At 43.3% G+C, this 15,171-nt stretch overlaps 1 protein-coding gene across 1 annotated transcript; it reads right to left on the bottom strand.

Moving 5' to 3' along the window:
* Nucleotides 1-9,722: 9,722 nt before the first annotated feature.
* Nucleotides 9,723-15,107, bottom strand: DCLRE1B (DNA cross-link repair 1B; the record flags this gene model as incomplete). The annotated part of the gene is made up of 4 exons (XM_079696989.1): nt 14,832-15,107; nt 14,049-14,214; nt 13,168-13,350; nt 9,723-10,804 (listed from the first exon to the last, which is right to left on the bottom strand). The coding sequence occupies exons 1-4, from the start codon at nt 15,018-15,020 to the stop codon at nt 9,723-9,725; spliced, it is 1,620 nt and encodes a 539-aa protein (XP_079553115.1). The 5' UTR covers nt 15,021-15,107.
* Nucleotides 15,108-15,171: the final 64 nt, after the last annotated feature.

Raw genomic sequence — 15,171 nt, 5'->3', positions numbered from 1 at the left:
GCGACAAGGATCTGAGCCCTAGAAAGTGGCTGTACAGCACCATGGGTATTTATTTGCATATACGCTTTAAGGAGAGGGCAGATGTGGCTAAGACATTCGTTATACATCCTTGACCTCTTTGGATGGAAGAGATAATTTTTGTGAAGATGTGCTAAAGTGGTTATGCTACCTTTGGGTTTCTCTCCTGGATTAACAGCACTGGGAACAGTTCTGTTTTATTGGGAACAAGGAACTTTATTTCCCTAGAAGACCAGGGTTAGCAAGAGTGTTCAATCCCACAGGGCAGGTTTGTTTGCTTATTTTCACAGAAACTTAGAGAACATAAAGCCCTACGATGGACTGACCTGGGAAACCTCAAGACATGGAGAGTTGGTGAACATGCCTCCTTGGGGAGCCAGGAAAAAGGCAGAACTTGAGCTCTGGGGTAGAACAGATCCTGCTTGAAAAGCAGGCTTCCAAAACATTAATTGCTTACCATGCCTCGGTTCAACCCAACTCCATGACAGGCCTCTAAGCTCCTACTCTCCCACATTATGTCCCTTTCCTCTTTTCAAACACATCTCAAAATCTGCCTTTAGGAAGACTTTCCTCTTTGACTCCCACTTGATTCTGGTTATTCAGTTCTGCATCATCATTTGACTACTTCATTTACTTCTTGTACCTTATTTGTTTATACTTGTTGATCTCTATTTTCATTGTTCTTTGGTCATTTCCTCAGTCTGTCTCACTACATTGAGACCTTCTTAAAATCTAGCATTTTCCTCTCTCTAGTTTTTGTATATCCATCCAACAAACTCTGCCTGCTTGATGCCAGGCACTCTCCTACACACTGAGTCAGATGCAAGATGAATAAGTCATGATCTTTTCCCTCAGAAAGCTTACAGTACAGTCTAATGAGGAAAAAAATGCATGGGGACATATATCTAAGATTTGAATGACAGAGTCAGGGAAGATCTTCAGAGAAGGTGATGTTTAAACATGGTATGCTCAAAGAAGTTTCAGAGTTTAGTGTAACTAGAGTTCATTTGTCAATTCAGCAAATATCTATTGAGTATCTTCTGTATGCCAGGTACTGTGTTAGAATTAAAGATAACAAAGAAGAAAAGGGTATGGTCTGTGCCCTGAAGGAGCATACAGTTCAGCAGAGAAATGGCAGAATATGGAAACAGTAAGGTAGGCCAAGTCAGATTTTGAAAGGCAATGCAGAGCTAGTGGAGGCTTAATCAGACAGGTAATATGAAGGAATCTGTGCTTTAAAGAGAACTGGTAGCAGTGAGGAGGATGGCAGGCTGGAGTGGGCAAAGACTGGACAAAGAGAGGCTAATTAGAAAACTGTGATGAGGGTTTAATCAAGCAGGGAACATGGGGAGAAGGGAGAAGATATGTGAACTATTTCCTCCCAAAGTCGGGACAGCTGGAGAGGGAGATGGAGCCGTTGCCAGTTGGAAGCATTAATGTGTCATCTAGGGTGTGATATCCCTCTAGGGCCTAGATTCAGTGTTGTAGACTAGAAGTCACTCAGGATCTGCAGTGTTTAAGGCCAAGTAGGAGAAGCTGACCAAAAGGCTGTGTCTTGAGAGAAATTGAGTCGAAAACTAGGCAAACTATCCAAACAAGTAGTAAATCCAAGGGACCCAGAAGAAAAAGAGAATTCAAGTAGAAGCCAACAGTTCTAAAACTGGGAAAACCAGATGAGAGTGAAGGTCTGAAGTAAAGAATAGGAGGCAGAATGTGGGCAAATCCTTTGAATCAACAAGAGAGAATCCTCACTGATTTTTCAAATCTAGACTCCAGGAAACTTTTTATTTGAAAATGATTTCACACTGATAGAAAAGTTGCAAGAATAGTAAAAGGAGCACCCATATACCCTTTACTCAGATTTACTTATTAACATTTTGACCCTGTTGCTTTAACATTTGCATTCTCAGCCAAATAGATTACACACACGTTTTTATCTGACCATTTGCAAGTAAATCGCATACGTCATGCCCCTTTATCCCTTAATATTTGAATGTCCTAAGAATAAATACATTCTTTTACAGACACAATACATACAATTATCAATTCCAGGAAACTTAACATTGATAAAATACTTTTATCTCATCTACCATCTGTATTCCAAATTTGTCAATCCAATAATGTCTTTCTTACCATATTTTCCTCTTCCAGTACAAGATCCAGTTTAGAATCAAATATTCCACTTAATTGTCAGTCTCTTCAGTCTCTGTTAATCTGAAAGAGATCCTTAGACTTTCTTTGTCTTTGATATTTTTGAAGAATACAGAATCCTTCTTTAAAATAATACAATGCTCCTCATTTTAGGTTTGTCATTTATGTTTATCTCATGTTTCTCATTACTAGGTTCAAGTTATCCATTTCCGGCCGGAATAATGACACTGTGTTCTTCTCAGGGTATCACACCCAAAGTTAGATGAATGTCTCTGTCCCTCATTGGGTGATAATATTTTTTTAATTGAAGTGTAGTTGATTTACAATATTGTGGTAGTTTTCAGGTGTACAGCAAAGTGATTCGGTTATATATATATATACATATTTTTTTCAGATTATCTTCTATTATAGGTTATTACAAGATATTGAATATAGTTCCCTGTGATATACGGTAAATCCTTGATGCTTATCTATTTTATGTATAGTAGTTTATATCTGTTAATTCCATACTCCTAATTTATCCCTTCCCCCCCTCTTTTTCCGCTTTGTTAAGCATGTTTGTTTTCTATGTCTGTGAGTCTGTTTCTATTCTATTCCACAGGGACACTTCCTCGACCTTTATCTGAACTGCTCTTCACCCCCATTAGCCAGTCTTATTTTCTTCTTAACACCGTAGCACTATCTGATATTTATTTATATATACTGCCTGTCTCTCTCTTTTAGAATTTAAGTTCCATGTGGGCAGGACGTTTTCTGTCTTGTTCACTGTTTTATATCCTCAATGTCTGGAACGCATGCCTGGCACATAGTAGGCATTCAATAAATATTTGTTGAATGAACAAATGAATGAAGGGATTTATGGACACTAGTTTTCACACAGGGTAGTTGCAAGTTATAGAGATAATATTTATACAGTATCTGCCGAACTAAGCATTCAATGGTTGTCAGCCCCTTGAGGGCTATGAACTCTGCTTTATTCCCTCTTGGAGAGAAATAGTATTTATTGAGGAAGGATTGCCTAAGGGATGTGCAATCCATCCATTCCTCCAGATTGATTCATTTATTCATTCACCGGATGTTTATCATTAAGAACGTGCTATGTGTTCTAGACAATAGGGATGAAATAGTGAACAAAACAGACCAAAAATAAAAAGAGTCCTGGAGCTTACATTCTAGTACAGTGAGGCACACACTAACCTCAATAGGTAAATGATATCATATGTGAAGTGCTCTATGGAGAAAAAGCAAGGCAGGGAAAGAGGGAGTGGCAGGCAAGGTGGTTGTAATTTTAAATACGATGATCAGGAATAGCCTCACTGAGCAAAACCTTGAAGGAGGTGAGGGAGCCACGTGGGTATCCTGGGTGGAAAAGATGGCAGGGAGAGGGAAGAAGTGAGGTGAGTGCTTACCGAGCACATTGGAGTAACTGCAAGGAGGTCAGTGTGCCTGGAGCAGAGTCAGTGAAGTGCGGGAGATGAGGAGGAGAGGAGCCGGCAGATGGTGGGCACCATTCAGACCACCAGGAGAACTTTGGTTTTTATTCTGAGTGAGCTGGAAAGCCATCGGAGGATTTGAGCAGAGAAGTAACATGCTATGATTTATGTCATGGCTGCTGTGGGGACTCTACTTGTGTATTTGGAGAGGAGGGGAGCAGTGTTGGAAGCAGGGAGAACATTTCAGAGGCTACTGAAGACCTCGGACAAGAGACAAAGGTTGCTTGGCCAAGGGTGGTAGCGGTGAAGATGGTGAAAAGAAATAAGATTCAGGATATGTTTCAAGGTAGAGTCAACAGGATATACTGACAGATGGTAGTGCGGGTAGGAGGGGAAAGCAACAAGAAAGGGAGAATAGGAAACCAAGCTTACTAGAGACACATAATAGGGTTACTCAGCAGTATGGAACGCCATTCTGATGTATGAGATCATGATTTTAAAATGAAACCAGTCAGCCTGGTGGAATGATTTCTCCAGCAACATCTAGCTGCTCTAGTGCAGGCAAAGAGTAGATAGATATTATGATTTATCCAGAACTGGAGTTTTTTGAGGCAAGTTTGAGTGAAAGAGAGCAAGGGAGTGATATTATATTGATGGACTGTAGCATACAGTCCAGTCAAGGTAGGAAGTGAAGCTCAGAGAGAGCTTATGAACAGTAAAACATTGGCAGTGAGGGTACTTGAGCAGATAATCTGGGAGAAAAGAGGGTTTAAATTTGAGATTTCAGATGTAGTACAACTTATGATAATGACAGGGTGGTAAGGTAGAGAGAGGGAAATAAGGTCTTTGGAGACGAGGAGGTCAAAGAAACTGAGAGGCCAGTCATCCAGGATGAAGACAGAGTTCTGAAGGAGGAAGTGAACAGGTGGAGATATGGGGAGAGTGGCTCTCAGAGAGGGTGGAAACTCCTGGCCCTTTCCCACATCCTTTGCCCTATGCATCGCTTCCATCTGGCTGTTCCTGAGTTATATCCTTTTTTAATAAACTGATGATCTCGTGAGTAAAATGTTTCTCTGAGTTCTGTGAGTTGCTCTAGCAAATTAGTCAAACCCAAAGAGGGGGTCATTGAAACCTCCAATCTATAGTGTGACCGGTCAGAAGCACAGATGATAACCTGGACTTGTGATGGACATCTCAAGTGGTGGCGGGGGCAGTCTTGTGAGACTGAAGCCTTAGTCTGTGAGATCTGATGTCCTCTCCGAGTAGATAGTGTCCGAACTGAGTTGAATTATAGGACACCCAACTGGTGTTAGAGCATTGTTGGCTGGCAGCAGAACCCCTGCTTGGAATTTTGGGTGCTCAGACCTTTTAGCAGCTTTTCTCCAAACCTTATATTCCCGACTCCCTAAGCACCAGACGTCTGGTCTCACCCTCATGCTTTGTTTCTACAGAGCCTGGTTAGTAGGGTGAGTGAGCTTGACCCAATTTCCTTGGCTTCTTAGAAGCACACCTTTCAGTGAGCACATTAAGGATGGGGTTGTAGCACTGGGGACAGACTTCATCCTCCACTCCCCAAAGTTATTATAAATTGATGGGAGGAGTTAGGACTGGTTAGATAGCCCTAATACAATAGTGTTTTAAATATATGGATACTGCAAGGGAAACATTAACCCAAGGCTAACCAGAAGTTTTGTGTGATTGCAAGATGATTCAATAAGCTATCCGTTTAGGGAAAGAACCAAGCCCAAGAATCTGGGAGCTTTCTGTGACCTGGTGGGTCCAGGATGTGGTCAGAGAAGAGAAAGTTACCCAGGAATGAGATAGTCAAGGTGGAAGGGTGTATCTAAATAAAAGCACTGTGGCCAAAATAAAGACAAGCTTAACCATTCCAAGGATGAGAATCCCCCATGGGCAGCTGTAGATACAGATACTAATAAGGGCAAGCAGAATCATCCTGTAGTGATGTAGGTGGGATATCCTATGGAAGAGAAAGGGGGAAGTGCCATGAACCCAAGACAAAACAGCTTGTGGTGGTGGTGGTTAGAGAGGGTGAGAGGTGGGAACAGGTTATGGACTGACAGTTACTCACTAGAGATAGCATCGGAAATACGTGCACATACAGGGAACTATATTCAATATCCTGTGATAGACCATAATGGAAGAGAATATGAAAAAGAATGTATATATATATATGTGTATATATATATATACACATACATATATGTACATATATATGTATATATACATGTATATATACATATATATATATAACTGAATCACTTTGCTCTACAGTAGAAATTCACACAACATTGGAAATCAGTTATACTTCAGTAAAATAATTTTTCTTTTAAATGGACCTCCAGATGGAATTTCTCCTGCTTGTGAACCACTCCAAGAATGCAGAGAGAACTGTCTCCCTGGGGGTGGACTTGAGATAGAGAACCCAGGTCTAAATCCCTTTTCTTGAACAAGTGGACTCACTTATCTTCTATTTCCTACCACAAAGGGTAGTCTGGGTCAGGAGTAAGAGATGGTTCCCCAAGGCCAGTCAGGCAGATTTTCTTCCCTAAAGGGACTTAAATCACTGTCAGTCTCCTTGTGGAAAAGTACAAGTTTTCCCACAGATCATGAAGCAAATAACTAATTGATCTCTAGGGAACTTCCTTTCTCCCAGTAACTTCAAGCTTCATTGCAAGATCTTCATAGATCTATGGGGGGGTCATCCTTAGATTCTAAAAATAAATTAAATTGGCTTCTTAAAGATATAGCAATGCAGCATGTTTATATGAGGGAGTGTTGAGAAATGAAACAAATAAGACAACTGCCAATCTCTATTATAAGCCAGACAAATTTAATTTAGAATAGTATGAAATCTTCCCATTATTTCTTATTTATTTATTTATTTATTTATGGCTGCGTTGGGTCTTCGTTGCTATGCGTGGGCTTTCTCTAGTTGCGGCGAGTGGGGGCTACTCTTCGTCGTGGTGTGCAGGCTTCTCATTGCAGTGGCTTCTCGTTGCGGAGCACGGGCTCTAGGAATGCGGGCTTCAGTAGTTGTGGCATGCGGGCTGAGTAGCGGGCTCAGTAGTTATGGCTCGCAGGCTCTAGAGCACAGGCTCAGTAGTTGTGGTGCACGGGCTTAGTTGCTCCGCGGCATGTGGGATCCTCCGCGGCACGTGGGATCTTCCCGGACCAGGGCTCGAACCCATGTCCCCTGCACTGGCAGGCAGATTCTTAACCACTGCGCCACCAGGGAAGTCCCTTCCCATTATTAATACAGAAACATGCCACCAACAACTAAATTCCTCAAAGCCCTTTGCTTCTACCTCCCCCCCATCTGAATTCATATAGATCCTGCTTCTATATGGAAGGTATTCTATAGGAATATGTGTGACACAGCACGTGCCAAGAGTTGACAGGTTTCCTTGTTGCTAGAAGATTACTCCCATCTGGGGGCCCTTGTACTGAAGACTACCTTATCTCTCCCAGCCACCTTCGAGTAGCACAGAAGTGAGACAGCTAGAGGCTCCCAGATGAAGTCAGGCTAAGCCTTGCCCACACAGCTTAGTAAATATTAACGTTGCACACAAGATGATTTTCCACGTGTTGACATGTACCATTCTAATGACACCATTTGAACTTAATGAGTCTTCAAGGTATTTTAATTCTATCCTCTTCTGCAGAAAGGATAGTAAGGAAACCTATCTGGAGGGCACTGGGCACAATTTGCATCAAGAACTTAAGACTGTTGGGATTAGCAGATGCAAACTATTATAGAGAGAATGGGTAAACAAGGTCCTACTATATAGCACAGGGAACTATATTCAACCATAATGGAAAAGAATATGGAAAAGAATGTATATATATGTATAACGGAATCGCTCTGCTGTACAGTAGAGATTAACACAACATTGGAAATCAACTATACTTCAATAAAATAAATTTAAGAAACTTAAAACTGTTATCCCACTTCCAGTAATTTACTCCAAGAAAATAAACACAAATGCCATGATATATGCATAAGAATGTCCATTGTAATATGTATAATTGTGAAAAAAAGAGCACACAAAATGTTGAATAAAACAGAATAGTTTTAATTAAGGTATACCCATATGATAGGGTATTATACACTATTAAAATGACATTTTGAATAATATTTAATGATACGAGAAAATGCTTAAGATATTAAGAAAGTAAAATGCAGCATATAAAACTGTATACAGTATTACCCCAATTTGGAAAAAAATTATATAATTAATATATTTATATGCACAGAAAAAGACTAGAAGAAAACAATTGATCTACATGGAGGAATTCTGATTTTTTCTTCTTTATATTTTGTATGACTTCCAAAGTTTCTTATTTTATATAGAGAATAATTTTTTTTTAAAGAACCAGAGGCTGAGAACCAATATATAAAATATCCATCATGTGATAGGTACTGGGGTAGGAATTTTACCAATTCTCTAACCTCCAAAGCAATCAGGAGAGGTAGGTACCTCAGTCCCTGGTTTACAGATGAGAAACTGAGGCTCTGCTATGGAAGCCTGATATCTCTATTTGCCCAGGTACCCTGGATTCAAGCCCAGGACAGTGCCCATGTCCCCTGCTACCCCACATGCCTCACCTGCTATGGCTCCGAATGGGCCCATGGGAGGCTTACAGTGAGGGTCACTGACAAAACAGAGCTGTATACAGCTTGCCCAAGAGAAAGGCCTTATTTTGCTTTCTAAACTCTTCGTATCTTCCTCCAGAAGTAGACAATTTCCGGCCTCCTGGACAAGAATCAGAGGCTTCTTCATTGTGAAGGCTTGAAGCTCCATTGTGCAACAGTTTTTATCCATGTGCCCAGCTCCACATGCCTGTGCCCTCTGTGACTGTGGTATCTGCTGTCCTGCTTATTGGTTTGGCATTTTGTCAGGCTGTGTGCAGAAGGTCAGGGCAGAACTGCACACCCTCACCCCTTCCACCAGCTGGCTGCTTGGTCTCTGCCCTGGTTACTGAAACAAACAGGCTATGTCCTCCAGCTCCCTACTCAACCCAAGGATGGAAGGGGGGGATACTGGGTGGAGGGGAGCAGCAAATATCCCAGCTGTGTGAACAATCAAGTCTATCTGGCAGCACATTTGATCTTTTGTAACCTTATTTCAGCCAAATAGTCAAGGCCTCTAGGCAGCTGGGATGCCCATCTTACCCTGAGCCTAATGTTTGGCTGGGTTCCAGATACTGCCTTGGTGAGGGGTGCCCAGTCCCCCAGCTGGCTGTCTTCCAGGTAGGTCCTCAGGGACACTAACTGCAAACTCTCACGGAGGCAGAGGTGGAAATTTTCTCCAGGTTTTCAAGGATCTTCATCACTTCCTGTTCCCTCCCAGAGGCAGAGACAGGAAGTGACTTGGATGGGGTCACAGCAAATCAGTGACCTTCAGGATTGGAACATGCTGCCTGGGTCACTTTATCCTCCTGCACCACAGTTCCTAAATTAAAAAACAGACCTAGGGACCTTTATCTAGGAAGAGACAGAAGGGGACATGGGGAATGACACATGACACACAAAACAATGGGAATAAACTGGTCCTTTTTGATCAGACTCTTTATCTCTTTCTGCAGCCATACAAGAGGACTGCATGTTCAAAAAGTCTGGAGAGTGGTTAGGACTCTGCTTCCACTGCAGGGGGCGCGGGTTCAATCCCTGATCAGGGAACTAAGATCCCGCATGCCACACAGCCAAAAAAAAAAAGAAGTTTGGAGAAATACTGGGTTAAACAAAGTTAAACAGATTAAATTACTGCAGGACTTCCCAGAACATTTAATGTGCTCATATATACTGTAAAGGGGTTATAATGTAAAGTGTTTCTTAAACACCAGTCAATTATAGAACTAAGGATTCCATAGGCACTAGGATTCCAATGAACACGCTTTGAGAAGTCTTGTTACAGGGTGGGCATGTACCACAGAAAAGTAAGGCCCCAAATAAGCCATCAGCCACTATCTTCAAAAGTACAGTGTTGACGTGGCACTGCCCATCTGTTAGTGGTAGAAATACAAAGAGTGCTAACTTTGAAAATAAACAACTCGATGAATTTTTTTTAAAAAAGTGCAGTGTTGGATCAAACAAGGTTGTCACTCTGTACTCTCCTGTCTGTACTTAAGCAAGAGTTGATGGTATTTTTCCGCTTGCTGGTCAAAGCTCCTGGAAGAGAACCCTGCCTGAAGAAAGTTCACTGGAGTCAGAAGGTATTTGAGTGCCAGGCCCCTGTACTCAGGAGCCAGAAGAGGGGCAGCCTTGCTGCTGTGAGACTGGGGAGAATCCTGGCCCATCCAGGCTCTCTGGTTCCCTGTGGCTGCTGAGCCCACATTGTCTCCCCTGGGTACCGAGTAGGGCCCTACACCGATTTCCCCCCCAGTTTCTGGAGAGGGAAATTCTTTATCTGTAGACCCTAAGTGCACTGAAAAACCCGAGGGGGCAGTCAATACAGTCACCATCTTCTGGGACCCGGAGGAAGAGACTGCCCCCTCCCGTTCTTTGTTGCAGATGTCCGGGAATGACTGCTTCTTGATCTTCAAAGGATGGTGGGAGGGCTGCTTCTCAAGCTCCCCAGAAAGGTTCTCATTCTTGGTCTTCTTCAAGTCCCCGTCAGTTTGAGAGTGATCAGCATTTTCCTCAAGGGATTCAAACACGACACCCTGGGTTCTCAGTCTCTTTAGCTTCCTTTCCAACAACAGCCAGAGAAAACTTGGATTTCTAGAGGAGGAACTCATGTATTGCTGTACAGAGTCTGGAATCAGAGGCACAGAGAGCCTGGGGCTCAGGCTGTCCTGAAAGTAGTCCCTACAGGGTTGTCGCCTGACAATGGGCACCACCTGGCAAGGCCTCAGTGCTGTGACAAAGGCACGGAGCTCAGGGTAGGAGGAATGGTCAGAGTAAGGGATGATGTGGATATTGGGGTGGGAACGGTAGATTTTCCGGCTGGTGGGGAGGATAGCAATGGTAGGGTGGGTCTGGTTCCAACGCAGCATAGCTGAATGGCAGATCTCCATGTGGTCCACGGCATGGATGCGGCCAGCCTTCTCCTCCACTGTGAACACATCTGCCAGGCCCAGCAGCTGCACCAACTCCAGGCGCCGAGGACTCAATACCACCCAGGTCTGAAACTCCAGGGCCAGCTGCTCCAGCAATGACTCTTTTCCCAGGCTATAGAGTCCTGAATAATGTTCAAGGGATTGGGGAAAGTAAGAGAAGGAAGAGGATGAAGCTAATAAGTCAACCAAATGTTTAATAGAAATACACAAAATTAATGGGACTACCCCCTGACTGTCTATCAGGAAGGAGGTGGCATTTGAGCTGAGGTATATGGAGGATGGGGTAGGGAGAAGTTTAGCACAGAATCCACTCATTCATTCAGTTCAACAAAGGAAAGCATCTATCAGGTGTTAGGCACTGTGAAAACAAACAAAAATCTCAGTCCTCAAGGAGTGTAATCTATTTGGGGACCCAGAAACAATGCATGCTACAGACATGCACACAGTATTATGAGGGCACAGAAAAACATCTACCAGTTGATAGAGTTAGGGATAGCTTCCTGAAAATGACAACTTAGATAAGTCCTAAATGATGGGTGCAAGTTAATCTGGCAAGGGAAGGGGATGGTAGAGAACATTTTAAGAGAGGTCATTTCAGTGTTACTAAGGTACAAAGAAACTGGTAAGAAATGACACTAGAGAGGTGAGTAAGGACCATGTAATAGGGGGCTTTGTATGTACTGCTAGGGAGCTTGGATTTAATTCTGTAAGTGAAGGTGAGTCATTAAGGAGCTGCAAGCAGGAAAATGGCTAATTCTAATTATAGGATTCATAGGATCAGAGCAGGGCTCTAGAAAAAAAAGTGGCAGCAGTATTATTCAAAGACCTGCATGAGAATATACTGAAAGCAGAAGTACCAGTTAGAAGGCCCAAATAGTACATATAGAGAAAGAAATGGAGGCCTGAATTTGGGTAATGGTTATGGTAACAGATATGGGAGATGTTGTTTAAGTAGTTGTTCTCAGACCTTTTCTGAAGGTATATTTCAAGTCTACAACCAGACTGTGAATGCCTTTAAAGAATCTATATTTCCTTTATATCCACCTTATTCCTCATCATGGTTCAAAATCTCACTCTTTGGGCACAAAGCTAGCTGATTTTCTTTTCTCTCTCCCTATCCTCCCGCCTTTTATTTTACCTCTTCTAGGCCCTTTACTACTAAACTGTAAGCCCTCATATTTTATTCATTTTTTTCTATTCCCACTGCCTATCAGAATACTTGGCACACAGTAGGGGATTATTGTATATCTGCAAAATTAATCAAGCCCTACTACAGCACCCTACCAGCCAGCTGTGCTTCTCTGGGAAAACTCTGCATGGAAAACCCCAAGAATAGTTAGCACTGATATTTCTTCATGAGTAGTCAAGCAATCCTGAGAGGGAATATCTCTCCATCAATTTGGTAGTCACTCTGGAAGGTATATAATTTTTTTTTCAATGCCTTTGTTTAAACCTATTTTGAAACACCTTTCAGAGTTGGGGCATATCCTTTTAAAATGTTCATCATGGTGGCAAATTTTTTTTCCTTTTGTGGATTTACTACAATTTTGGAAACAATCAAAAAAATCATTTGGAACTAAATCTATTACATTTTAAAAAATAAAAATGGATTTTCATAAACTATCCCAAAAGGCAATTCCAAGAAGCCCAAAATATTTTGTACTGTTGTGGAGTCACTAGAACAAGCAGACAGCTGGGTTTTTAATGTATCTAACTGCAAGAACAACACTCACCTGAATATCTACATTCTGATAAACTTCATTCAATTGCTAACAAATATTTACCGAATGCCTCTATCAGGCATTAACCTAGGCATCTGGGATATATCCATAAATGAAACAAAGAGCCTGTCTATTGTGAAATTTACATTCTAGCACAAGGAGACAGATAATAAAAACTAAATACAATAAATACGTAAATTATGGAATACACTGTAAGGTGATAAGGGCAATAGTGTCCCTCTCCTACTTAAAACCCTTCAATAGCTCTTTATCCTAAGAGCAATGGTTGCATTTAGGATCAAGTTCAAAATGGCTTACAGGCACTTCAGCCCCTCCAGCCTTTCCAGTCTCCTCAACCACTGTGCACCTGTCATACTGCTGCTTCTCTGTTCCACAAACACATAAGACTTCTTCCCACCTCCATCCACACCCTCAAGGAATATGTGTGTGTGTGTGTGTGTGTGTGGCAGGGAAAGTGGAGATAGACAATCAACAATAAGCAACAGTATATTAAAACATATGGAGTATATGGGAAGTTGATGAGTGCTATGAAAAAATGAAAAAGTTGAATTGGTTTAGGGGATCAGGAGTTGGGAATGTGGGAGTACAGATGGTGGGCAGATTGTAATTTTAAATAAAAAGGTCAGGGTAGATTTCATGGAGAAAAGGACATCTACACAAAGACCTGAAAGATGTGAGACACTCCAAAGAACCTAGATTCACTAGCTCCATGAGTGAGAACAAAAGGAAAGGAAAGCCCTCACCAATCTTTATGTTATGTTGTGGGTGCTTTCGAATGAGCTCAACAATCTGGCGGGCAGCTTCTTCTTGGGAAGGAAGAACCAGGGCGGGGTTGCAATTGGTGTTGTCTAGGTATAAGGTATGGATCTGTTTCCCCAGTCTCAGGGCTGGCTCCTTCAGCATGGACGGTGTATACCGAAAATCACCTGGAAGAAGAATATATGGGAGGCAGACAGTCAGAGACAAAAGTATAGAAGACGAGCCTCTCCCAATTCCAATAACAATGGGCATTTGCCTACTGGCCTGTTGGAAAAAACTAGAGTCTAGCAATGATGTAGTACAGCTTCTCTGTGGAAACGTCTCCATCGTGCTCCTGTTTTTTCATGATTCTTTGCAAAGTTCATAACCTTAAAGAGTGGGAAATCAGTTGAGAAAGGGTCACTGTGCTCGTGTGGCATGAAGCTAGGAGGTCTCCAGACTTCTACTATGAGTCAAAGATGCTCAAGAAAAGTAGTGTTGGGCTTCCCTGGTGGCGCAGTGGTTGAGAGTCCGCCTGCCAATGCAGGGGACACGGGGTCGTGCCCCGGTCCGGGAAGATCCCACATGCCATGGAGCGGCTGGGCCCGTGAGCCATGGCCGCTGAGCCTGCACGTCCGGAGCCTGTGCTCCGCAACGGGAGAGGCCACAACAGTGAGAGGCCCGCGTACCGCAAAAAAAAAAAAAAGAAAAAAAAAAGAAAAGTAGTGTTGGGAATTCCCTGGCGGTCCAGTGGTTAGGACCCCGCGCTTTCACTGCTGAGGGGGCAGGTTCCGCCCTGGTTGGGGAACTAAGATCACCCCCCACCCCGGCAAAAAAAAGTAGTGTCTAGGCTGGGAAAGTGGAAAGGACCCCTCCGGAAGCCCACCTGTGTAGAGGATGGTTCCAAAGTATCCTTCAAAGAGAAACATGACAGAGCCAGGGCAGTGATTGGCATCGATGAGGGTTACAGTCATGGTCTCTCGCCCAACTTCATCTAGAGGCAGCATATGGCTCTCACCAACCTCCAGGGCTCGGATCCACTGCTTAGATACCTGAGGAAACAGTTGGTCATCCCAGGGAACAGACTCCCCTCCCTGATACCTCCCTGGATCAGAAGCTGTGATGGGGATTCCCAAACAATCCTCCCTTCCTCTTCCCACCCTCTACCTCACCCTTCGTACAAGTTTAAATTAAGAGTGCAGAAAACAAGTCTAGTCAGCGATTCTCAAACTTTCCAAATCATAATAATCCTTTGGAGGGCACCTGTTAAAAAAAATTCCAACCAGATTTCCACGACCTGCGCTAGCTATGTCTACTGAATCAGATGGGGGAGAAGGGAGGCGCTGGAGGATCTGTATTTTACTCAGCACATTGGGTGGATTCTTATGATGAGGCAAGTTTGGGAAACACTGGCCTAGCTTATGTGAAGAGGTAGGAACAATTTCCTTGGCTGGACTAAAAGTCCTCCCCAATTTATCACTGAAACATCCCAAGCCGGCCAGTTGGAAACCACACTCCTATTCTGGGCTAAAGATGCATTCTGGGTTCTCGCTTTTGTAAAACTCAGTCTTCCTGGCCCCAACTCTATAACTCCAAGGCTGTGACAGATCGGAAGTCCCCACCCAGCTGCCGGGACCAACTCTCGGAGGCCGACTCCAGCCCCCCATACCTGTCGGTGACGGTGCAAGAGGTAAGCGGTGATTGGGGAGCAGTAGAGGGGCCGGGTCCAGGTGCTAGAGAGACCCACGGTGTGGTCCGAGTGCATGTGGGACAAGAAGAAGAGCCGGGCGGAGCCAGCCCGGCGCAGGCTCCAAAAGTCCACAGCGATGGGCGTTTCAGGGATCAAGACCCCGTTCATGGTGGTGGGGTTGGAGAGTCACCAGTGGGATCTTCATGGGAACAGAGCTCCTGCGGGAGACTCCTACAACGGCGCCCTGAAAAAAGTCATGCTGGGGCAAGAACAGGGCCAGAGGCCGTAAGGAAAGCCAGCTCAGTGGGGGAATGAGTGA

This window comes from Hyperoodon ampullatus (genome assembly GCF_949752795.1).
Source record: "Hyperoodon ampullatus genome assembly, chromosome: 2".
Lineage (NCBI taxonomy): Eukaryota > Metazoa > Chordata > Mammalia > Artiodactyla > Ziphiidae > Hyperoodon > Hyperoodon ampullatus.
This window is presented reverse-complemented; position numbering and strand designations above follow the sequence as displayed.